The sequence below is a fragment of the Pimephales promelas genome, chromosome 17 (assembly GCF_988280905.1).
Source record: "Pimephales promelas chromosome 17, fPimPro1.hap1.1, whole genome shotgun sequence".
Classification (NCBI taxonomy): domain Eukaryota; kingdom Metazoa; phylum Chordata; class Actinopteri; order Cypriniformes; family Leuciscidae; genus Pimephales; species Pimephales promelas.
Genome location: NC_142785.1, coordinates 12204519 through 12231736, shown reverse-complemented (window position 1 = coordinate 12231736; position 27218 = coordinate 12204519). Strand labels below are relative to the sequence as shown.

The window sequence follows — 27218 nt, the reverse complement described above, 5'->3', positions numbered from 1 at the left end:
CAGAAATTAAGTTTCCAAGGTACGCTCGCGGGTTAGTTAATGAAATTACTGTATTTTTACTTTTACTCACATTAGCCGACGTCTCGTGAATCTAGTCAGTAGTTATATTTTATATAGCCAGTTTTAGTTAATGTTTATTGGAAGCTGCTATAATTGCAGCTATAACTTACTTGACCAACACTTCACTAACTAGTGATGCACCGATGTGAAAATTGTGGTCGATACTGATAACCTTTATTAATACTGCTGTTATGGCCGATATTTACTGGTGTCGATATCTCTGTAAAGAAAACATATAGGGAAGATTAGAGTTGCACGATATTGGTTTAAAAAAAAAGACATTGCAATATTTCTTTTTTCTGCAATATATATCTGCAATATATATTGCGATGTAAAAACAATTTCACCAGATGACTTGAAGCTCAATTTGTAAAGAATGAATCATTCTAGATTGACTGGGGTGGTTTTGTCATGGAGTAAATCCATATAGAAACTAATATAAATAGAAGGGTTAACTAATGAAGTTAACTTTCACTCTCTGCTCTGATCCACAACAGGAGGTAACTCACTACACGAGTTGACAACGCACTGCATAGAGATACAACCACGATCGGATGATAAGAGCAAATCATTTGTGACTCAATGAGAGCTGTTTCAGTACTATGCTACGGTCTAAATCCTGAAAATAATCAAATAAATAACGAGTTGACAACAACTCTGTCACTCAACGATTTTATCTTGTCTACAAACCACGTTTTGTCACGAAAAAACACGCAGTAAATAAATAAATATTGCGCCAATTATACCCAGCGAAGAAGAGAACACAACACGTGAATATGGATGTCAGACAGAAACTAGTGCTGCACACTGTTTGCGCTACGATCTTCTCTGAGGAAAAAAATGCACAAAAAAAAAGAGAAGATTTACCTGGTGTCCTCAACCTATGCGTTGCTATGATTGGCTGTACCCATGACATCACTGAGTTTGAGTCGCGCAACGGCTCTGGATATCTAGCAGGCTAGATATTTTTCTGGGCTCGGCGACGAGTCTGTGAGGCACTCACATCTACACACGTCAAATACACAGGAATGATTGTCGGCCTGTTCACATTGGCCCTATATTGACATCGGAACGATAACGATGTGTAAAAAAAAAAAATTACCATATCGGCCGATATTATATCGGCAGCCGATATATCATGCACCACTATCACTAACATTAGCAAACTTACTGTTACCCGATCTCAGTTGGGCTACATTTACCTCAAATGTTGTTGGCATACAACATTTACCTTATGTATTAAATTTGTTGTTTAAGTTAACAACACTTAATCATCTAGCTTCTTCCATAATTGTATTGTGTAAGAATAAAAATTTGAATAATAATAGTGGTTTGTAAACCAATAAAACATAAGTTTAGGAAACATAAGTTTGCAATGTGTATTTAATCCAACCTTCAATCTATAAACTTTAACAATGTTCTCTCTTTCTTTACCATTACCAGTTCTGTCCAGCAGCAACAGGCTTGACTCGACTTAAGACCCGGTCTCCTCAAATGACACGCACTGCTTCTGCCAGGGGAATGCTCTCACCCAAAAATCCAAGTAACCATAGCATTACTTAAAGTGTGGTGTTTGAATACTGTTATTAAATGTATAGATGAACATTTGACTGCTTCTCGATTCACCACCAGGTCTCCAGATCCTCCTACAGCTTGAATGCAATTGGTTGCCTTGTTTATTTTTTACTCTCGACTAAACTTCTTTCTTGACTTAAACTAAACAGCTTCTGCCATTCATTGACATTCACTTGATGTGCATGTTTATGTGAATGTTTTTAACTTAATATAAGGATGTTGGTTATTAGAACCATAATATAGGGTGGTGATGGCGCAGTGGATAAAACATGCCATTGGTGTGAGAGACCCGAGTTCAAATCCACTGTGAGACACCAATGTGTCCCTGAGTAAGACACTTAACCCGTAGTTGCTTGCGACCTCTGACATATATAGCAATTTTAAGTTGCTTTGGATAAAAGCTTCAGCTAAATGAATAAATGTAAATGTAAACAATAGAAGCACACGAAAAATATATACAGTACATACTGTCAATGTATTATACCTTATGGGAACAGTCCCCCTTCGCTCAAATTAAACCCACATAAATGTATTCAATAAAAAGGGCTTTATTGGCATGAAAGTTCCAAGAACAATGTTTTTCAAAAAAAAAAATCTAAATAAAATGTGTCTATATACAGTGATATGAACATTAACACAACATTAATACAACTGGGTGAGGAACAGCCAAACTCCATTAACAAGGTTGCATGAGACCGTTAACTGTCAAAAGTCATACACCATGGCAAGATTGAGCACAACAAGACACAAGGCAGACAGGGGTTTTCCAGATGTGCTGTCTAAGCTCTTTTGAAAAACCACAAAGAAACTGAAAACATTGAGGACCGTAAAGAAAGAAACTTGCTGCAGAAGATGAAACTAAGACACATTCTGCCAAAATTATGTATCATCTTTTGCATTCGAAAGATGTCCAGTAGTGCCATCAGCTCAGAGCTGCAAAAGACAGTGGACCATCTACTGTCTGGAGAAGTCTGGTCAGAACTGGCTATCATGGTGGAAGACAAAGGACCAAAAAGCCATACCTCTGACATGGAAACAAGGCCAAGTGACTCCACTTTACCCGGGAACGCAGGTTGCAGAAAAATAGCAGCAGGCAATCTGGACTGAGTCAAAATGTGTGTGTGTGTGTGTTTGTAATTTATTGAATAGGTTAGGGTTATGTGTGTATGTATGATTATGAGTATCATGTGTATGGGTTAGGGTTATGTGTGATTTAACAGTACATGGTAGTATACATGTATTTCCCTCCAAAATTAAACAAAAACGTATTAATGCTGTGTTTCTCTCACTCCCCTGGAAAAAAATGCTATTATATGTATTTAAAGTAAACGTCAACATAATAATCAATGTACATTATGCGTCAATATTTACCGAAAATTGCTGACAATATAGCTGCTGCTCTCGGTCCTGCTTAAAATCATTCAAACTGGTTGACAGCGCGGCTCTGTTTAGAGCTATAGACCCCTTTTCAGAGGCAGAACGATCCCTCTGGCCGCTTCACTAACGCTAGTTAGCAAGTATTGTTAGCTTGTTTTTAAACAATGACTGGAGAAAATCCGATTTTATCTTAATGTGTAAGGTCACTCAGTGTCCAGGACCGCGATTGTTATTTCCAAAAGTTATTTTTAACGGACGGAACCACATTGGCTGACCCGTAGCCGCCTACATGCTCACTCAATGCATGGACGATCTGACAGGATTAATGTTACTTTACCTCGGTAGAGTGGCCTGACTTCTACACCTACCTTATAGAGAAACTGATCATAAAGATAAACTGATGGATAGATGCCTATATGGTCCTGTACAAGACTTGTGTGTATGATCCGCAGTTCTGCCGAGCCAGCGCTGAGACGACGGCAATGTAAAGAGTGACATTGCGGTGCGATTTTAATGATGTGAATATTTTCTAAAAATAAAAATTCCAGATACAGCATATTCATTTTTCATCAATTCTTGCAGCAAACAACACAACAAGATGACATTTAATAGTAATAGTAACAATAATTTAAGCTCCTTATTATGTAGCCGAATCAGTGCTGCTTTGTATTGGCCGCCTACAGTTTTCACTTTGTTTTGCCTCCAGCTAGTGCCGTGACGTAACTGTGACGTCGGCACAAAAGGAGTTTATTGAGAGCTATACAAACCACGTGACCGCGTGGCAGGGAGATCAAAGAGTGTCGCAACTCTCATATTTAAGTGCGCTTCCAGAGAAAGTCCGCCCACACACTTACGATTGGCTATGTATCTTATCACATCATGTCTGGTTAGGAAGCGAAACAGAAGAGAGAGCTGGGATTCAAACACAGATCACCGAAGCGCAATAGCACTGAATGGCATCAGCTATGACTTTTTTTTCTTCCATTTTCTGAAGAGAATACAATTTGTGCTTGTCAGTCCAAAATCAGTCCAAAAATGAGCAAAAATTTGCTAAAAAAAATATGTTTTGTTCGCTTTGCATTATAGTTTTTTTTTGTTTTGCTAATACCCAGCCACGTGGCTTTTATATATATATATATATATATATATATAAAAAAAACATTAACACTCATGTCAATGAAGCAAATACATGAGGACTCAGGGCCAAAAAACACATTGTGAAAAGAGACCTGTGAAAGTTGGGACTGGAATCGCACATGAATTTCAAACAAAGCAACCAAACCAACTGTGAATCCCGAGAATACATCCAACATCCAAATCCACTCTAGTCATGAAGATAATTGTCTGTAAACATTTTTCAATGCATAAGACTCTGCTCCACTTTGCACAAAGATGGCTATATTCCTCCTTCATCTGTAATCATGTTTGTAATTAAAACTCATTAAGCAGTGCTACATTTCTCAGCTTGTTTGTTTTGGCGGAGTGTGAATTGAAGCGCAGGTCATTTGTCTCAGTGGGAGCACATTCAAAGCAGACTGCAGGAACACTCTGATGTGAACAACTCACAGAGGATGCCAGATCGAGTCAAACTGCAGGAACTGACAGCGCACAAACAGCCAAAAGGGAAGGGGGTGATAAAAGCGCACTTGGCTACAGGAGGAGGAGTAGGTGCAGTCCACTGGGCAACACTGAGGCTTGGTTTTTATTAATAATGAAGAGAAAGAGTCTGGCCCTCAACATAACTCTGCAGGAGACTGGTTTTAATCTTCTGTAATTAAGAAGTGTTCTTCACGCTAGCAGGGAGTGAAAGTCTAGCTCCACCCCATACAGAGCTCAACATGCTGGGCTAGAAGCTTCCAGAAGGTCTTACTGAGAGAAATCAAAACTGCCCCCTGAAGTGTTTTTTTCTACGAGCTGCAATCCCCATCTAAAGACTGGCAATGATGCTGCCAAGTAAGACCTCCAACAGGATCAGGCAGGTCTCTCAACCAGTGAGCAGCTCTGACAAGCAAACTGCTGAAACAATCTACACAAAGACACGAATACAAATGTTTCTAGCTATGCAAGCCTGAAACACAATGTAAATGTAACAGATTCATTGTGCAGTAGACAGTGTCATTGACCATAATGGGAGTTTTGGCTGTCTCTTAAACTGTCTCTGATAAACACTGAACTGAAGTGATTGGATTGATACGAATCATATTTACACCCCTATTGGCATTGATTATTCATAGATGCCACCTAGTCACTACAAATAGAACGCCGCCATATTTGCGACCGACTCGCCCGGTACGGCCGCCCAAACTGCTTATTTGAATGAGAGAGAAATACAGAATCAACTGTTAGATCTAGTTCTAATCAACTGTTACTCTCAGTAACATGATAATGCAGGCTACAAATGCAAACTTCACAAGATATCATATCTGGACATTACATTTGCAAGGTTTGGGAAATTAAATGTTTATTAGATATTCAGAGATTTATTTAAATTATGTAGACGCGCATTTGCTGAATGTTGATGGTAAATGAGAAAGTATTTTGGCTAGGGATGAAAGATATTAGATTTTGGCCAATATGGTGATATTTTCAAAGTAATTTTGCCTGATGTCGATGTATTTGTATTTGTTTAAGTGCCAAAAAAGCATATTAAAGTGTCTATTAAAATTCTCAGTCAGGAGCAGTGAGTGATTTCCTCCGTGTTTTTTTTTTTTTTTTTTTAACATCAAAAGGCACAATATGAAAAAAATATTGATTTGAAAAAATATATTGATAAAAAAAGAGAAATGTTGTGATTGTGGTACAGCCGTAGATCAGTTGCGCACTACAAACGCAGCACGTGAAAGCACAATAGTGCGCGCTGCTCCTGCATACACACCACAGTATGCACTGCATATGCTCTACACACTTATGGCTCGTTTCCACTGAGGGGTACGGTACGGTACAGTACAGTACGGTAGGGGTCGGGTCGGGTACACCATGATCAGGCTTGCGTTTCCACCGTCAACAGTACCCTTACTTGATAGGCGTGGTATGCTGGAAAGAAGCGATCGACGTCATGTTCGAGCAAAGAAAGTGACATAGTAAACAAGAATGGATGACAGACAGCAGATCTTGTTTTTGCTTCTCGGCATGTTTGTCACTAGAAACAAGCGCTGGCATTAGGCGTTTCCAAGAAGCCAACGCAAAGTCCGACTCAGGAGAATGATCCCGAGGACGCGAGTCCAGTAATTCTGCTAATGGAACAGCGCGTTCTTGAACGCAGCACTCTGCTCGCTCTGCAACTCCGGTTATCTCTGTATGTTCATTTTAGGCAACAATAAAACGAAATATGTTATAAAACACCACTCTGCTTCTTTTCGATTTCATTTCAATATATTTAAACAACCCGGCCTCTTTTCGTTTAAATTTAAAAATATTAAACATATTCCAAGCAATGTGTAATGCAATGTATTGCATATCGCATTGGTACAAATGTTGCAATAAACAACAGATGATCTTGTAATAAAATTTAAAAAATGACAAAAAACTATGTCTTTTTGTTGAATTTCAGTTTTATCAATAATAGCCATTATAAAAGTATAAGTAAAAGGTACAAAAAGATATACAGTAAAGCTTTAATAACATAAAGAAACAATTCAGTCAGTCAAATAGGCTACAAATTCAGCGCCGAAAGATATGAAACTTCACGTAGCCTTCTGCCAAAACTATTGGCCAGGGAACGAATTATAGATTCACGAGACCAAAGATCGCCTTTAGGTTTATACAAGACGAACTATATCTCATGTTTAACCACTACAGAGACGTCCGAATCAGAGGCCAACATCAGAACGACTAGCCGAGGAAAGGCTGTTCCAGGCGGGAGACACGAGCGCGAGTGTCCGGTGATCGCTTGTAATGGATCTCAGTAAAATGATCATAAATATAAAAAATAAACCATAGATTTGAGCTTTAAAAAACTACTTTCTCGCCTGAAAAATTCTTACAACTACATTTCGTGACAAAATAACAGTAGAATTATATTTCAACTGTATGCTTCTAATGCCCTTGTAGCACGCGCGAGTGAAGATGCTCTGTCCACCAATCAGCGTTTTGCAGTGAGTCTAGCTCCACCTTTTAGTACCCTTTCACTGTGCTAGGTACCCCAACGGAAGGGTACCCAAAAAGTGGTACGGTACGGTTCGGCTTTTTGGTACCATTCACAACTTTTGACAGTGGAAACGCAAATAATTGCGTACCGAACCGAACCGTACCACTCAGTGGAAACGAGCCAATAGTGTATGTGAAACAGCTGTAACTCACATAGCTGCATCTTCTAAATAATGCCACGAGTGGGGCTTGAGGATGTAAAGTCGCCTGCGTTTGCGCAGTGCGATCTGATGCAGCCCCTGAAGTGACACAGGAAACCGAAATGCTGCATAATAATAATGCAAGTAAACGAGACGAAATAACGTTAAACATTTAGTCTCGCCTCGTTTTGGTCAACAAAAATCAAGAGACATTTTAGCAGTTTTTATTTTGTAAACCACATTTAGTCTTGTTTTTATTTGTCAACAATATTGCATTATACGTTTGATTATAGTCAGTCACACGACCAGCATTTACGTTGTGCCTCGTCTCGTTTTCCTCATGTGATAAAGGTTCATTGATGACAATATTTAGTCAATTTTCATTGACGAAAGCAACACTAGTGTGTTGAAAGTTATAATGTTATACTACGTGTTATTTTGTTTGCTATACGAAACTACCAGTAAGCTAGATCAACATTAGAATGACATACGTTATATAAAATAGATTCATGTACATTTGTTCATCACCAGTGTAATAAAGCTGTCAGGTCATGACTCGTGAAGCTCTGTCAAGTCTGTTAAGTTAGTCGCGGACGTAGACCTCGCGGCATCTCAAAAACATCATGTTGATATTGATTTTGACAATCTGCTTGCCATGGTCTATGTTGGAAAGAAACAAGAACTGCGTGCCGCTAAACGTTATGCACTACGCAGTTGTCCACATCTGTCGCCATGGTTACGTCATGGTTATGGCAGTATGAACGGAAACCACGGATATTGCACTTAGTTGAAATTGGAATTTCTCTGAAATAAAATCTTTGGAGACTTTTGGGATATCGCAAGTACAAAATTGCAGGAAATATATCACACCGTGCTGAATTGATTTTTTTGATTTTTTTTTTATACAATTCTTACATATTGTACCTTTAAAGGGATAATTCTCCCAAAAAATTAAATTGTCATTATTTACTCTCTCAAGTTGTTTTCAAGTTGAAACTGTTGAAAATAAAATTTCTTTGGAAGAATGTGGCTAACCAAACCAATTTGTATTTCTGGGTGCAGTATCAAATTATAGATACTATCTCTTTAAGAGCTGCACGCAACGAGTCTAATATACACGCATTTGACAAGCAGATTTTCTCTGTTTGCTTCCACTTTAGACATAACAAACTTTGTTTATGTAAACCTTGTGTGTATTTGACAGTATATTAGCGCAATAGGAATCAAAAGATAAGTTATGTTCAGTATACAGGTGCTGTGACCAGTGATGTTTTCGTCAGTGATGACGATAACGAAATGATTTTGTTAACGCACCGTTTTTTGATGACGATAACGCGACGATGACTAGCTAAAAATAGCTCTGAGGTGACTAAAACATGACGAGACGTTTTCAAGTTTTCGTTGACGAGACGAGACGAAAATGATTATAAGTCTGACGTTCACAATGCATGTAATTTATGCCTGTTTTGCGTGAAATCGGTCTGTATTGAGCTAAAAATAAGTATCAGCAATGCTGCTGTTTCCTATCGCGTGCGCCCAGCACCGGCCGCCACGCGCGCACCAGATTCCACACAACAACACAGGGTTTAATGATAGTTTTTGTACCAAGTCAAGTTAATAGAGTCGGACAAAAACTAGGATAAAACCTGTTGGAAAGCATATTTTGCAGCGATGTTTGTGTGAGCATATCAGTGAACATCCCTGACCACTCAGTGAGTTTGACGTCTTTGTAAATGAATGTTTAATGGGTTTTATGAATGATTGTGTGGGTGCTAACACACAAATCTAAAATTCTCGGGACAACAGCATTTGTCCAAATTTCAATCTTAACCGTTCTATTTCATCAGAAACAATCTTAAAACAGGGCTTTAAGTGTAAAATACCTAACTAACTAAGACCAAATACAGCGTTTATTCTGGGATTGTCGTATTCATTTTTATGTTCAACACACTCCAAGTGTCATGTTTGTTTCATACTTTATATTCAAGTATGCATTCTTTGGTCAATGCACCTCAGGATTAGATATTTATTTTATTATTTTGTTTCAGAATGTTTGCAACTTTGCAGTTTGCACAAGTTAAAGATAGACTGGGTTATATACATAATGTTTGTGTTTACAAAAAAATGTGCATCTTATTGATGCATACTACGTTGTTCATTGCACTTTAGCAATTTCTCAAATAAAGCCACAATTGCCAAAGTAAGAATGTTTTTTATGCTTGGCTTTTTTGGAGTAAAACAGTGATTTCACTGTTACCACTTTATCTGTGTACAATGTTCTAGTAGCTCAACGTTTTTGCTGTTTAAACTTTAAACCATTCCTTTATTACTGTGATAACTGGTGAAAATAGCTTTTAATATTCAGGGGTAAAACTATAACTTGAAATATGGGGATAAAAGGTTTCTGCCCAATGTGACAATGAAGTACAGCTTGGCAATGGCAGCACTGCATCTCCATCAATGAGAAAGTCTAGTTTATTATACAAAGGTTGTAAGGTTAGCTTGTTTTATGAACTGCAACACTTGCTAAATCTGTCAAACCTAAGCCCATTTCCACTACTTTTTAAACTAAATTAATTTGTTAAAGACTACTTTTCTTTTACTAAAATTGATTAAACTTGACTAAAACCTTTTGGTTTTTTCGTCGACTAAAACTTGACTAAAACTATTAAGTTTATAAGTGACTAAAATGTGACTAAAACTTAAAAGCATTTTCGTCCAAAAGACTAAGACTAAAACTAAAAGGGCTGCCAAAAACAACACTGGCTGTGACAGACTTTTAGTTCCTGTGAGCATCGGGTGTACACGCTCAGAAAAGCGCATGTTAGAACAGCGCATCAGCACGTGAATGACATGTTTAACTAGCAAGACTTTGACGCACATGCACATAATGAACATTTGTGAATTGCAGTGTACCTTTGACATTCAGTACGCGTTTACATGTGATGTGATGTTAATGTATGTCGCGTTGTACAGTATGTTGAGATGAAGGTGCCAGAATTGAACTGATAGAATGCACAATACTATGATTTTTCTTCAAAAGCAGATTGTGGAGACATTTTAATCGTCCACGATCAAAAAACATGATTATCGCACACCCCTAGTTGGAAGTTTAAGTTGCTGGCGCTCATGCTTTGTTCATGGTCATCATGTGCGCATAGGAAAGATGCCACCCTATCAGCAAGGCTCATCGGCAGATATGAATATTACTGATGATGGCCGATGATGGTCATTTTAAGCTTTTATAAGCCGATACCAATGTTGTCCCGACATCATCGTGCACCCCAAATTTTAGCCTAATTATTTGCCTTTTCCATTTCAAATAATATTACAGCAAACAGTTTACTTTTTCACATACCATTTACTTTTTGTTTACTAGTTCTGTCTAACAAATCATTAGATATGACTGGCAGAGGTTGTAAACTAATGAAGATGGAGAATGTAAGCACTGTGTGATCAACGCTGCCATTCTCTGCTCAGACGCTGGTGTTCTCAACGTCTCCCGTCAAAATAAAAGTACCGCTTCCAACACATCGGCCGATATATCGGTCGACCACTAATTATAAAAACTGCATTATATGCAACTGTGTACTAATCAGTTGCTAATTTTGACCTTTAATATTATAGTACTGTACCAGAAGACTGGGGTTTCGGTGTATTGCTTGATTTATTTTTTTTTTTTTCAATGTACATGTACTATACCTTATATATGCAATTTAATTCATATCGAATCAAATTGAAACTATATCAGAATCTAAATTGCAAGGTTATGAATAGAAGAGTGAAAATTGTGTCAATGTTCAGCCCAAATAAAACAAATTACCAGTCATTGTAGCCGTTGGGCTATTGATGAATTCTGAGAGGGACAGAAAACCTGAAAGATCGACCCATTCAGTTGGCTCGAAGTTCATTAAAAGACACTAGCCAGGTTTCCATCCAAGGATTGGCGCATCAAAATGTTTACAGATATAGCTGATGGAAATGCCATTTAATATGTTAAGTTATCTATAAGTCATTTAGGCTAATATCCCCAGAAATTATAAACACTGAGGCGCTATCAAAACATCGCTCTGTTTAAGCATTTTTATGTTTAAAGATCAATCATGACTTAATCTATCAAAACCCGAGAAGACTGCACATTAACTGCAGGAGCAGTCGTAATAATGGCCGAGCAGTCAGCGGGGGGTGAGCATGAGCAACATGACTACATTACTGTCAGTGTCATTACAGATCACATTCAAAATCAATGCCCGTCAAACAACAACTCAAACACCATTAATTTATTTACATAAATGGCATTTACTTTGGGGATATGGACAAAACATCCTTCAGATTCTAAATTGAATGAGTGTACACCACGCTCCAAAACACATACTGGGATCAACAAACCATCAGCTGAAAGGTTATGCTATGAAACGCACCTTCTTGGGTCCACTGAAGATCTTCCTGCTGCCCTCCTTGGCTTTCTCCTGAGCTTTGACCTGAGGTTTCCTCACTGTTTCAGACGGGAAGGGGACCTCTGGGAACTCCAGAGGATCTATAAAACCACAAGCAAACATCAGCCATGTGCATACTAAACCAAAGGCACAATAAAAGAGCAAAATAACAATGAAAAAAAAAAAAAAAAAGCCACACAAACCTGTGTAAATGTCGATGTCTGAATCATAGACATGATAAAAGATATAAATATATGATGTATACATATCATAAAATAACACCTATTTTTGGACCATTATGATTTTTATACTGATTTTGATGTTTTACTTTAAACAATAATACATAAGATTTATTATCATATGTTGATGTATAAATTTGTTAAAATGTATGCATTTTTGTATGCACTTAACTGTCCTAAAAAAGGCTTCATTTGCTGTACGCACTTTATTTTGCATTTTAATAGAATATAGATCTGTTCTTGATGACAGCAAATCTGCACAGACACTCCCCAATCTCTATGCACTCATGCAGGTAATGTGATGTAAACAGAGCTCAAAGTTAGATCCCCAGAAAGAGTGTTGAGTGCAAATACTGACCATATTTAAGGCAGTGACTGTTATCTGCAGTGTGACTGCTCTGAGAGTCCTGCATCTCCATGGGCTGAGGACTGTCAACACCTGACTCTATGGACACCAGTGGCACTGCTACAGCTGCCGCAGCCTTCCTCTTGGCTTTCCTTCTTTCAGAGGATCCCTCGCCTTCCTCACTGTCACTCTCACTGAGTTCATCAAAGCCAAAGTACTTGATCCTGTAGTTAGAACTTCCTGAAGCAGGGTCGTCATCCTCAACCACAATATCAGCATCATCAAACCCAAAAAGCTCCAGCTTACTGCTCTTCATCTTGCTCTGTGTGGGTTTGGAACGACTAAAAACCCAGACAAACAGTCAAAATTTCGCACATGTAGACAAATCAAACATGAAAGAATGAGGCCAAGTGAGAGCAAGCAAATGAATTATGAATTTAACAGAAATGTATGGCATCTTACAGTTGTTGCTTTTTTACACATTTCGCTTCATCTATATACATGAAGTTGACATCTCCAAATTAGGTCTGGTAAATCCAAAACTTTGCAATCCTCATGCAAGCATTGTCAAATGCTTTGAATGTATTTGTTACTCAGAGCTGTCACAATTAAAGTACACAATTAAAAAAATTATTATTATTTTTTTTTTTGTAATCTTTCAAAAAAAAGTTTCTGAGTGATCAGAGCCACCAAATCTAGATGAAATCAAATACATATTTTTTTAATGTCTGGAGTTGGATGGATTTAATGTTCATTTCTATTTTATTTTAAGGCACCGACGTTCACATGGCAAAGTATTTTTTTTTTCTTCTTTGGTTAGGGCAGAGCTCTAGACTGTGACTAAATGGTTACATTTTGCAACCCCTTTTCCTCCCGGAGCGACTGAATTATGGCAAGATGTCACATTGGTGGCACTACCAATATGACCAACTGGTAAGCGCTGCCATTTCTGTTGCATATGAGAAACATTAAATGGCAACCGTGCCAAAAGCAGAATGAAACTGTGCTACTTGTTTGAACCGCCCCACAGAAACCATTTATCAACTCAGCCCAAAAGAGAGCACAGCGTGAGCTTAGAGCAAATGCATTCACTCGCTGATGGGTAAACAGCGCTGTGAGATCTAGTTATAAGTGTTTCAGTTTGGTGTGGAGTAACATAGGTCTATATGGTGTTTTTAATATACTCTAAGACAAACCATCAGTCAACACCATTGCTGATGTTTTCTCCTTGAAACTGCAATTTAACAAAGACGCCCTTGTTCACTACATCACAAATATGTTTTAACCAATCCAGTCAACGTGTGGGGCTGGCTTTAGCATATCTTTAAATATATGCGGCAAACTGTGTGTGTGTGTGGGGGGGGGGGGGCTGTATACTGTTCTGTTGATATGAAACTCCCATGAGGTGGGGCATGAACTAACATGAACTAACAATGAGCAACGCATTAGTTACAGTGTTTATTAATCTTTGTTAATACAAATACAGCTGTTCATTGTGTGTTCATGTTAGTTCACAGTCCATTAACTAATGTTAACTAATACAACCTTTGATTTGAAAAACGTATTAGTAAATGTTGGAATTAATATTAACTAAGATTAATAAATGCTGAAGAAGTGTTGTTCACATATTGTACATGTTAACTAATGTAGTTAACTAATGAACCTTTTTGTACCATGGTGTAACTAAGTGTTACCATATACAGTGTATATATGTATATAGCTTGTGTCTAAAAAAAAAAGACAGACACTACAGATTTAGAACCTTGTCGAAAAATAGTTTGACGTACAGTTCAGATCAAATTTAGTACTAAGAATTTCATGTAATTACAATAATGTTCTTACACTTAACTATTACCTGAGAGGTTTGATTTCTATCTCGGTTTTCTTCTTCAGTCTTCCTGCATCTCCTGGACTAGCCGCTGGGGCGCTGGCCATGAACTCCTCCATACTGCGGTCCATGGAGTCCTGGAAGGTGACGTTAAACATGGAAACACAAGACGGATGCAGCACTGTGTAGTCTCTCGTCCGACCTCTACTCGTTGTTTTCCCAGCATTTTCGGCCCCGCTGTTCTGCAACGTTTCCATGGAGCTATGACTGGAAGCACTTCCACTCCCATCAGCTCCACCAGGCTGTTTGCCTTTACTGGGTCTGCAATACGTTCTGCAGTTGGATGCCCTGAGAAGAGACTGAGAGTGGTCCTCGCTTTCAGATGGCTCAACAGGAACATTAAAGTTCCCTTGGGCAAACTCTTCTAACCGAGTCTCAGTGGAGGATGTGCCCTGAATGTTGCTGCGACTGTAACTACTGGATGCCCACAAGGTAGATGGAGGGTTTTTATGTCCGGTAAAGACGGGTGTGGAGCGTGCCCCCAGTCCGACCACAGTGCTCCAGGCATCATAAGAATCCTTGTCATCTGTTTTTTCAGACTTTAACGTGGTAGTCTGAGCATAAGGTCTCGTGTCGCTTTCAGAAGGGTTTTTGTACCATAAATAGCTGTGTTGGTCAGTGCTCTCAGTGGACCAATTCGTGGTCTTCCCTATAGAAAAACAAAATCAGCAGTAAAAACAGCAGTCGGAAATAACAGAACTCTGACTTCAACCAAGTACTTGACCAGACATGTTCCTAAATAACCATTAAATGTCCATTAACTTGAGGAGTGTCAGTGACGTGCCGCACTGATTTGCACTTCCAGGAGCAATACATATTATATAATAATATAAAATAGGTTTAAAATTATATACATGTTTTAATCTCACATCATCTGTCCTCCTCACTGTTCTTAATTGTGTGAAATTTCAAAAATAGGTAATTTTTAGACTATTAATGTGGTCAAATGTCATACGGACAAACGGAATTCACTTAAAGTTATTTAAGACAATTGTATTTAAAATTATTAAAAATGTTTAAAAATGATACAATTTTTCATTTGGCATATTTTTTCAAGTCTTAAGATAAGCATATTAAAGTATCAGTAAGATAGTCCTTTCAGAAATGTCATTTGTATCTAAAACAAATTTTTCCGCAAAAACACATTTTCCCTATGTCATACGGTAAAACAAAGTTTAGAAGCCATTTTGGAACTGGATATTAATGACTTAAGTCATGTGAAATATGATGAGATTACTCAGAGGACCCCTGAAGACCAGCCAAGTTGAAGGCAAGTTTAAGATTTTGCTCCTACATTTGGGGTAATTTCACCTTTTCCGAGTGAGTTACATGTGTCACAGATTTGGGTGTCATATGGTCAAACGTCAAAAAAGGGTTTAAAACATTTAAAATTTGAAAAATATTTATTTACAGGTGAAATATAAAGTTTAAAAGTCAAGGTAAAGGGTAAAGATGGAAGGAGGTGGCCAAGCAACTGCCTGTTATAAATGACACAGCACAAAATTGTCATAAGGGCAAACAAAAAATGTCATACAGACAAACGGTTTTACCGTATGACATGTTGTTATACCATATGACACAGAGCATTTAACTGTTATTTCTTAATAGTTATATAACATATATAGTTTGTATGACTACTATGAATTAATATTAACATATATAATATATTTCTGCCTATTTTAAGCATATTTTCACATTATTACAGATGCCTCTTTCTAGTAAGGAGAGGGGTGCACATTTCTGTGCAAAGCTAAGGGCAGATCCTGCAGCTAGAGAGGAGAACCTAGCCAAGAGGAGGGAAAGGGTATATGATGTGAGAGTATATGATGCCAGTAATGTTAGGATGTGCCAGTTTAGTCAGTATAGGCAGTATCTTATCTATAGGCCTGAGTTGATGTCAGCATCACAATGTTTCTGGAAAGTGGCTTTATATACAGTGGGGCCAAAAAGTATTTAGTCAGCCACTGATTGTGCAAGTTCTCCAACTTAGAATGTTGAGAGAGGTCTGTAATTTTCATCATAGGAACACTTCAAATATGAGAGACAAAGTAAACACTGTAAACACCAGCTACAGTGTGTGCAAACCTGGTGAAGACTTACAGGAAACGTTTGACCTCTGTCATTGCCAACAAAGGTTATGTTACAAAGTATTGAGTTAAACTTTTGTTATTGACCAAATACTTATTTTCCACCATAATTTACAAATAAATTCTTTAAAAATCCTAATGTGATTTCCTGGATTTTATTTTTCTCATTTTGTCTCTCATATTTGAAGTGTACCTATGATGAAAATAACAGACCTCTCTCATTATTCTAAGTTGGAGAACTTGCACAATCAGTGGCTTACTAAATACTTTTTGGCCCCACTGTAGATATATTATTCACGTGTGTGTGTGTGTGTGTGTGTGTGTGTGTGTATCTCACTGTTGTAAATCTAACTGATATTGTCATGTTTTACATATAGCACGTCCCATGTGTTCCTTGTACTGAAAGAGAGTTGAGTTGACTAAAAGAAATGTTCATGTGTTGGGAAATATATTCTACTGTTAAAAAAAGGTTCACTTGAGATGCCTGTTTCTTTGAAATCATTTTGAATTGGCCTACATCAATTTATTACATTAAAAATGCAATGAAACATTGAAATTGTACTATGCCATACGGTAAAACAAAATATGTCATATGGTAAAACATTGAATTTTAAAAGAAATAAAAATAGATACTTTGTTTGTTTACAAGGTTCATGAAAATAATGGAGGAGAGCTAGTATGATATACACATATATATAACTTCAAGGCATTTTTGACTAATTTCTTGCAAAAAAAATAGAACAAATGTCCATAGATGACATGCTGTGGTTGTAAAAAACAAAATATCTAGTATTTGTGGTGTAAGTGGTTATATTTTGCAACTTGTTATATAATACTTACAGATCAACTATTACATTCATGGTTGTTTTTAACTGTGTCATGAATATTAAATTTAATTTATTCCTAAAAATCACTTCGTTTTACCGTATGACATTTTCAAGGACTGTATACAAAGAAACACATTAAAATGTCATATATTGTTATTTTTTATAAAGGGCACTAATAAAAACAAAAAATATACACATAGATGTACACAAAAAATGCTATATTTACTTTGTCCTTTAATTTTTATTTTTTTACCGTTTTGAAATTCTAAAACGTCACTGACCCATGTAACTGTTATTGTAAAGTGTTACCGTTAGTCCTATATATAAGGTTCATTAGTTAACATTAGTTAATGTATTTACTAACATGCACTAACCATGAGCAATACATTTGTTACTGCATTTGTTCATCTTTGTTAATGTTAGTTCATGAAAATACAGCTATTCATTGTTTGTTCATGTTAGTTCACGGTGCATTAACTAATGTTAACAAGATTTTAATCAAGTATTAGTAAATGTTGAAAATAACATTAACAAAGATTAACAAATGCTGTATATGTGCTATTCATTATTACTTCATATTAACTAATGTAGTTAACTAATGTTAACTAACGAACCTTATTGTAAAGTGTTACCGGACTAACTTCTAATTAGGGCTGCATCGCACTTTCCATGTAATCGCACTTTAAACTGACTTGGCTTTTCACGCTTGTTTTGAGGCTGCGATTGTTTTGTGCAGATTGTCATTGATGTACGGCTATTAAACGCTGCAACATCTGAAAGCACTGTGAGTTTGAGTCACTCATAGTGTGCATTTGAAAAAGCAACACATGTCAAACATCTTTTTAAACATGAGAATAATTTATGAACCTCTTGTCTAACAAAAGACAACATTTAAAACATGCTTTACTCCAAACTCAATTCATATCGACAGTTGAGCATCCTGTTAGATGATGTGGATTCTTACACAGAATAAGGCAGTTATGTATAAGGCCACCCTTAAAAATATTCTTGTTTGCCGTAACCCGACCGACCCTGTCAATTTAGGGCCGACCCAATTTTTTTTTTTTTTTTTCCTTTTAGTCCGACCGACTTGCCGGTTGTAACTTGCGTTCAGACCGACCGACCAATTTTTTTTTTTTTTTTTACTCTTCAAATGACTAATTCAAATTAAAAAAAATAATATTAATTATATTTTAGTTAGTATTGTGAAAGTTTCTTGTGTCTACATAGCCTACAAACGTAGGCTATGTTCTTTCTTTTAAATAAAAACCCGTGGCGTCATAGTCATATAGTCATAGTCACCGTATATAGACCAAACAGATCTCGATCCCCATTGACTACCATATGGAAGTCATTGGTCATTGAGATCTGTTTGATTAAAACATTCTTCCAAATATCTTCCTTTTTGTTCAGCAGAACAAATAAACAGAGGTTTGGAACAACTTGAGGGTGAGTAAATGATGAAAGAATTTATTTTTGGGTGAAGTATCCCTTCAAGAATGCACGGTAATGGTTATTTATGACTATTTTGCTCAAATTATAAATTACAAATAATCATGATTGTTCTCATTTGAGAAATGTCTTTACATTTCATCCAAATTTTAGCATAAGAGCATTAAGATACCACAAATGCTAACAATTTAATTCCGCAACTAAAACAGCCCAAGTGGCCTCATGAAGGAACTAGGGATGCACCAATACAATTTTTTCAGAACCGATCCCATTAATACCTAAGCTATTAATACAAAACAATAGTAATTTTGATTACAATAACTTTTGTTAATAACAGCTCTCTCTGGCTCAGCAGTGGCACAAACACAGATCAGAATTGTTGACACATGAATTGTTGTCATTTAGGAATGAGATCACGTGGGTGTTTGAATCGAGATTGCGATCTATTAACGATTAATCAGGCAGCTCTAGTCTTGATCCCTGATTTGAGAGAAAACCCCTTTACAGCTGCCAACACTTTGTGGAGGCTTGTTGCCAAAGCAAGATAACAAACATATCAATTGAAGAAAAACTTTTCAGGATACCAGTGGGTCATAATTAGGGGTGGGCGATATGACCAAAATTGTGTTTCACGATATGACTAATTTTATTTCACGGTAACGATATATTTCACGATATAGTTATTTATATAGTTATCCTCAAAAAAAAAAAATCGACAAAAAGGGCTTTAAAGGAGCAATGTGTGACTTTTAGCGACATCTAGTGGTTCGGTTGCGAGTTTGCACCAGGTTTGCACTAAGGGCTCAGCCCACTGCTCACCCCTCCCTTTGGAAGAAGCTACGGTTGCTAAAACGGGACAAACATCTCGTCGGCTGAGACAGCAGAGAATAGCCAGAGTAAGCCAAGAGTGTGTAACATTGTCACTGTTTCTGTACCACAGTCCATTATAAACCACATCATGAATACTGTCTGTTTACAAAGCCATAGTCAGGTGAGGATCAAGGGTTTTAATATATAATTTAATAAAATAATAATCAGCTGATTGTCTCACAAACGTAACCAGCAGCACATTTTTCCCCACATACTGTAGCAAACCCATAATACAGCGAGGGAGCAGCTATATATTTTTTCTAACAGGGTAGTAAGTAATAGTTTAGCTGGCTAATATGAGCTGTTACTGTGGCTGAGCTGGGACGCGTCTGCATGAGTCCAAAGGTCGGAAGTGCGCGCGCTGTTACAATCATGTCATCTCCGCATCCCATAGATACTATTTACTACACACAATAGGCTTTTTTCTCTGATTTTTAAAATTCTTCGCGATCGACCTTAGTGATAAAAGACTTTAGTAAAAGTCTCTATCGACGGGTTAGTGATTCCTGTAACGTACTGTTTTACGGTCAATGACATGAATACTAATCATCAGCTGTCTCACGAACGTAACAGCACATCTATCCCCAACATAACAAACCCATAACACAGCGAGGGAGAACTAAGTTACATTAAAACAATCCCAACTACATATTTTACACCACTCACAAGGGAAAAGTCACTACTCACGGAGTGTAAGGCTAGCTTCCAGCTTTCCGCTACTTCTCTTTCAAGGTAGTGATGAAACGCGTTCTGTAGCGCTGTTTGTTCGCGTTCGGCTACGGTAGGAATATGACGTCACAACATGGCGACCTTCCTAGAAGGGGATTCCCTCGGTTATGGAGCTATTAATGTCTCATTCTAAGGTAATAAAAACATTACGGCTAATTAAGTAAGTTCTTTTTACACCACTGAAAACATAGTTATGGATGTCATATTGCATTTCTGTTAATAGATACTCAACTTTGTTACACATTGCATCTTTAAATAAGCCCAAATACTTTAGAAATGAAAAGTATGTCACCTTGTTTTATTTTTATTTTATTTGGTAAATTATTTATTTGGTAAACTATTTTTATATCAAAATATAGTAAACAAAAAACACTCATAAACTTAGATGAACTTCCCACAACAGATTGATATGTTATGATATCATAAGGTGCATTTCAACTTTAAATAATTTTTCAATCTCATGCATTGCTTTACTTCATCAATCAGTTTATAATATAATTATAATATATATAATATAATTATAATATTTTTTTTTACCACATGTGCTTATTATACTGCGTTTTCAACGGAGAAGGGTATTCCTGCACAAACGGAGACTGCACATACTGTTGTTTTAACGGGCTTGTTTTGCTCTTTTTGTTATATCTGGCAACCCGTCAGTTCAGAAGTGACAAGAAGGAGATCAGCAATATGAAAACCAAACCGCTGCTACTGTTAGTGTTGACTAAGTAGTTTAAATTATACACACCTTATAACAGTGCGTCGAACACCGCGCGCTCCCTCTCAGTGCATGTGCACGCGCGCGTCTTAACATCAACAAAATGCGATCGATTAATTTGAGAGTGAAGTTGTAATCACGGATCGAATCAAAGGAAGATTTTATCAACTGGTTCAGTAGGCAATTGTTTGGAGTTAAAAAATATATAACTCGTATAATAATAATATTTAGTAATTTTGCCTCAGAAACAGGATTATACATTCGTTTTAACAAGCAGGATGTTCATTCATGCTGAATGCGATTTTCATGTTTAAAAAGTAACTATACATAAGAGAAGGAAAGAAGCGGATAACTATACATTATTTAAGGTTATTTCTCGTAATGATATTGATATAGCCTATGAAATGTTGTTATCAAGTAACTTCATGCTTTCCCCGTTGCTAACGTGCACTCCTCTAAACTGTAGCCTGGGTGCTGCTGCTCTGCTCAAGTTGACGGCTGCCTTTCCCCCCGAACATATCACGTTAACAACAATCCTTTAGAAAATGTCATTCCTTTGTGGATCCTCTTGATCTGCTTTCTCCATGTTTCTTTGAGAAATCTCAGCATCAGTCTCATGCGCGCTGCACGGGAGTTAACCACGCCCCCTTATTTGCATTTCGCGGTATACACGGAATAAAAAAATCTGTTACGTCTGACGTTTTCTATCGCGGTAACGATATATATCGCCATATCGCCCAGCCCTAGTCATAATCACAGATGACCATTTCCAAAGTACCAGCTCGAATCGACTCGCTTTTGTTTGGTTTTTCACTGTGTAATAGGGATGGGACGATAACCGGTTTCACGATAAACCGTGATAAAATGTACTGACGGTTAGTATTATCGTTTAAAATTTAATTATCATTAAAACCGTGTTTGATTATCGTGATTTTAATAACTCACTGAATCCTGTCGGCCAGTCTGATGCAGGCGAGCAGCACGCAATATTTTTTTAAATTACTATTCGAGAAGGAATGGCGGAAGGCAGTGACCGTGCTCAGGAGATTTTTCAGCCTTTTAAGAGGACCAAATCTGAGGTGTGGTCATATTTTGGGTTTTACAAAAGTCCTGAGGGAAACTTGATCGAGGATGGTCACCATGTCTGCCGAACAAAAAGTCACTGCAATAGAAACACTTCAAATCTGCCGAGTCGTCTTGTGTGATCATCACCCCGAAAGGCAAGTTAACTTTGACCTTAATACCAAAACTACGTCTGGGAAACAATTGGGCACGAAATGTTGTTTTGAGTTGAAACATTTTATGTCACTCACTTGAAATAGACGTCAAGCTTCCGCGAAGAAAAGTTCGTAGCAAGTGGATTTGAGCCAAAGAAGACGAACGAACAACTTCAAACAAGACTATTATTAAGAGTGATGTTTTAAGGGATAGTAAAGTATAGATACATCACGTATTAAACCGATTTTATTTTTACCACATAATTACGGGGACATATTGAATTGACAATGAGATTATGTTTTAAATCGTACCCGTTTATGAATTCATTTTGTAAAAAAATCGTCCAGACAAGATATATCACACCATTATTATCAAACTTTGTAAACAATAAATCAACTCTGATTTCATTTTCAATACAATCAAAAACCGGAGACGCAAGACGGCAAGTTGTATTTGAATGAAACAAGAGCGCGCGTCCGTTGTGATATGGATGTGCGCTGTGTAATAATGCGTTGCTATTGACGACGGGCATTATAAAGAAGCAAATGCCATTGAATAGAATCTTGCCTAAAAAACTGCATAGAGAGGCTTGTTTTATTTGTTTGTTGATTTTCAATTATAAAACTTGCTGAAATGTTTTCAGTGTGAGCATCAGTTCTTTTTGAGCACTTTCATAAATTAACAAAACCGTGATTAATATTGATAATCACGATTATTTTGGACACTATAATCGTGATATTAAATTTTCATACCGTCCCATCCCTACTGTGTAAACATTGTACCTGTTGTTGTTGTTTTGGGTACTTTTTTTTTGTATCACCTCCAACGAGGTTCTGAGCGAGCTGAGGCGATATTAAAATGTGATGTGAAAACAATGCCAACTGCTGATTGGTCAGAGACAATTGTCACTATTCACTGCATCATCATTGCACACGACAGATGGAGTATCCAGAATACAACCGCCATTTTTAAAAAGTTTGGCCAGAAATAGTTACTAAACTTACTACTTTCATTATGGCAACTTGGAAGAATACGCCATGGTCAAACGAGGAGGTGCAGACCAATAAATCAATTAGGAACCTAGAATCAAATAATCGCACAATTTTAAAAAAAAAATGGGCTTGATCATTTTTCCAGACGCAATAATTTCCATTTGCATGCTTGTTTGTTTTCCTTGTTCTCTCTCTCTCTCTCTACCAAATAGACTAGATGACAACTCTCAAATCCTTGGTGTAGACTTGGAATTAAAGCCTTTTGTTTTCCCTGTTATTATTCAATTTATGGGACTTTCAATATATAGCTTTCCCCTCACATGTGCTATCTCTTCTCAAGCATTCACACTCATGCGTTTGAAACTCTGTAAGATAATACACTGATGATGAATATTAATACAAAACAATAATACATACATAATATTATTATATTTAAAAGATGAGATTAGTCTTCACTTAGCGTAGGAGGAGTGAACAAGAGCTTATTCTGCCCAAGCAAGCCCGAACTTGGGATTGGGCTAATATTTCCTGACACTATCCTCGAGCCAGGTCGGGCCCTTGATCTATAGACATGCCCTTCCAATGCAATAGCGTGCAGCGCGGCACTAGACTTGATGGCGAAGCGCGGGGGGTAATGCACTCACTCAGTGTGTGCGGGTTGCGGGAGAATAAAATGATTTGCGGGACTCACGCAAACTAGAAATATCGATGAGTAAAACAAACAAAACAAATCGATTTTTATTCATCTGTTGCAGAAAAGCAACAAGAACAACTACTAAAACAAATTTGAAACAATTTACAGACCAGAGTTTCTATTCATAACATGTTTGCAGCATTGAGCGATGTAGCCATGAATCACAGACATAAGTGCTGATTTTTTGAACGCAATGGCCAATCAGAAGCATTTAAGACTCCCTCACCGCTCAAAACGGACTTTTGTGCTGAATTCTGTAAGCTGGCAAATCCTCTTATAAAAAACAACGTGTATATATAAAAGTAATTTATTGTGCAGTCAGCTTCATTGATGATAACAGATGTGCGAGATTGCAATGAACTGTCAGCTTTTTAGGAAATATTGACGGAGCACACTTTGCGCGCATTCAGTCATGCCAGACCATGCACGCAGTAGCCTGCTAACTTAAATGTTAAATTAACAGTGGTTTGTGCTTTAATAACAAATAATTTATCATAGGGTAAAGTCGGGTTTTGTTTACATCCATTTTATTTGTTGTTTTTTGGTATTTATTCAAGTGCATTTTTTAAACAAAGACTGAGAGTCCATTTCTTTTATTGTTTTTGGTTGTATGGTTCATTTATTGTGGATAATTAAAATTTTCCATTTTCAGTGTTAAATAGTCTTTAGAAATAAAGTTTATTGATCTTTGAAAAGGTGTACCAGCATTATTATATTATTTTAGATGTAAATGGTCTCAGAACGACAATATCTCTTATCGCAATAATTTCTTTGACAATTTGTCGTCCAGCAAAATTTGTTATTGTGACAGGCCTATGAGTGTATGCATTTTTAAACAGATGTCAAAACTTTTTAAACAGATGTAATATTTCATGCTAGTGCACCTTTAAGTTCTGAAGACCATCTGAGTCCATCAATTTTCTCTGATACCATGACAAGTCAAAAACAGGCCAGGAGACACACAGCTAGACATCTTTAAAGCAATAATCACACCTTTGCAGTCATATGTGCAATGCTCTGCCAGAAAACACTCAGTTTACCATTCTTACAGTACTGTATTCATCATTATTCCTATACCTACAATTATATGTACTATGAGTTAGGAGACAGGACAAAACGCTAATGGCAGCTTTGAAAAAAGGTTGCCAACATACAAAACACTCATTGCGCCTCATGACAAAAGCAACAGAGAGACTCTAAAGAATCTATTACACAACAGGCCTTACAAAATATCAGTTATATCACCACTTTGGTAATTCTGAACATTCCCCTTTTCATTAGATTATTAAGAGCCGAAAAATGACAAATTAGGGCGTCACAAACACCTCAAATATCCCAACTTTTAAACAACATCCAAATTGCTTAAATGACTTTAAATCAGTCACTGTAATAATCAAACTATCACTCTTTAAAGCCTGAATTCTGATCTAATTTTAGTTGAAAAGGATTTATGTAATGTGTGAAATTGTCAGCCACACTTACAGGGGTTGGACAAAAAATGGTGAGGGCCTCATTTTGCATCCAAATACAGCACCAATTGACAGATATAAGTCCTTCACAGTGACCAGAGGGATTATGAGCCGTTCCTCTTCCAGAACAGTGTCCAGGTCACTATATGATGCTGGTGGACTCGCTCCTCCAAAACACCTCAATAATATTCAGATCTGGTGACTGTCAGAACATGGGAGATGTTCAACGTCACTTTCATCTTCATCAAACCCTTCTGTCACAAGTCTTGCTGTGTGTGTTGGTGCATGATCATGCTGATACACGGTTTGAGCATCAGGTGCTCATGATCCTCCAGAAGGGTTTGGTAGTCCTTGGCAGTCTCGTGTCCATCAAATACAATCAGGATTGTCATGATATTGGAGCTCAAACCATCACTGATCCACCCGTGCTTCACTCTGAAGATTGGCCGCCAGGCATATAGATGTGAAACCTCCAACATTGGCCAGTGTTTCAGTTTCATTGTCCAACCCCTGTATATTGACACTGTTTTGGATGGGGCAGCAGAGTTAGTGTGTTGAGGCGACATGACTGACAGCAACCATCCGCAATGCAACAAAGTTAAGCAGTAGTATGTAAATTGCCAGTAACTAGAGCTCCTTTCACACAGAGATTCCAGAAAATACACGGATAATGTGACCCAGCATTTGTCCCGGAATTGTCTGATTTCGGTTCATTCACACTGCCAGTGATTTGCCGGGATCTGTGTGTGTGTTCACACACAACCCGTAAAAATCCCGGGAAGACATGACGCCAGGAATACACTTCATGAGGCACACACGCAAAGCCTCTCGCTCTCTCCCTCTCTGCCGTGCACGTAATGCAGATTGGAGCACAGTTTTTTCTGTCTCGGCATGCACGCTCGCTCTTGCTCAAGTTCTGTTGATGGGTCTCGTGCATCTACAACTGCCATGCTATCTTTTAAATGGCTGTAGCTAAGTTAGAGTAGGTAGACCATAGACTTGTAGCACTTAAACATGCGTGTTTTTTCCGCTTGGCAAGCCGAATGGACGTGACATGGGAGCTCGGCAGCATTGACGATTCCATTTTTTAATTTGAAGTTCGAGATTGTGAATTAATTTCGATCAATTTCAATTTAAAATCGTGACACCCTTACCAGTAACATGATACAGCAACCACCAATCAATCACCACTGAAAGGCAACACGCATGATGGGTCCCATGAAGTTGGAACATCCACCACCAACGAAATATACAAGTGGAAAACAGTCTCAACCAGTCAAACCACAAAGGTTGTGCTAAGTGAGCTAACTGTTACTTGGAATGTCATATGAAAGTATGGGACCCCTTTTTCCCTTGTAGTCAGTCACCCATATATTTTATTAAACAGATATAATTAATGCATTTCCATGTAATTAGATTTCACAAGCGTAATTTCTATCGACCAGCTCACTTAGCGACGTTCGTGGTTCGACTGGTCAAGAGTGTTTTCCAAGCTGGCTTCTGCCTGTTTACGCTAAGTGTATTGTCTTTATAAAGCATCACCTTATTAAACTGTCTGTACACTTACAAAGTTCTCAATGCGGTTTGCATGTAGGGACCCTCATTATGCTATTTACTAGCTATAAGCTAAACAGTTTTTGAACACAAAACCCTTTACATTCGATTACCACAAAAACAAATCCCAAAGAACGGTTGACTACGTACCAGTGTTATTAAAGCATGTTCCAGGTTTGATGTTCCAAAACCTGTTGTTCAGAATTCCATTTAAAAATAATTAATTAATAATGCTGCATAATTTACATTTACATATATTCATTTAGCTAACGCTTTTATCCAAAGCGACTTAAAAATTGCTGTATATGTCAGAGGTTGCACGCCTCTTGAGCAACTAGGGGTTAGGTGTCTTGCTCAGGGACACATTGGTGTCTCTCAGTGGATTCGAACCCTGGTCTCTC

The 27218-nt window shown here is 37.5% G+C and overlaps 1 protein-coding gene across 1 annotated transcript in view; it reads right to left on the bottom strand.

Annotated features, from left to right (window-relative positions):
* Positions 1 to 27218, bottom strand: part of waplb (WAPL cohesin release factor b) — a 91543-nt gene that overhangs the window by 41572 nt on the left and 22753 nt on the right. The window contains exons 3-5 of the mRNA XM_039691107.2: positions 14175 to 14856; positions 12332 to 12660; positions 11720 to 11835 (exon numbers count right to left, since the gene is read on the bottom strand). Of these exons, the coding sequence (XP_039547041.2) occupies positions 11720 to 11835; positions 12332 to 12660; positions 14175 to 14856 (1127 nt within the window). The remainder of the gene's footprint in view (positions 1 to 11719; positions 11836 to 12331; positions 12661 to 14174; positions 14857 to 27218) is intronic.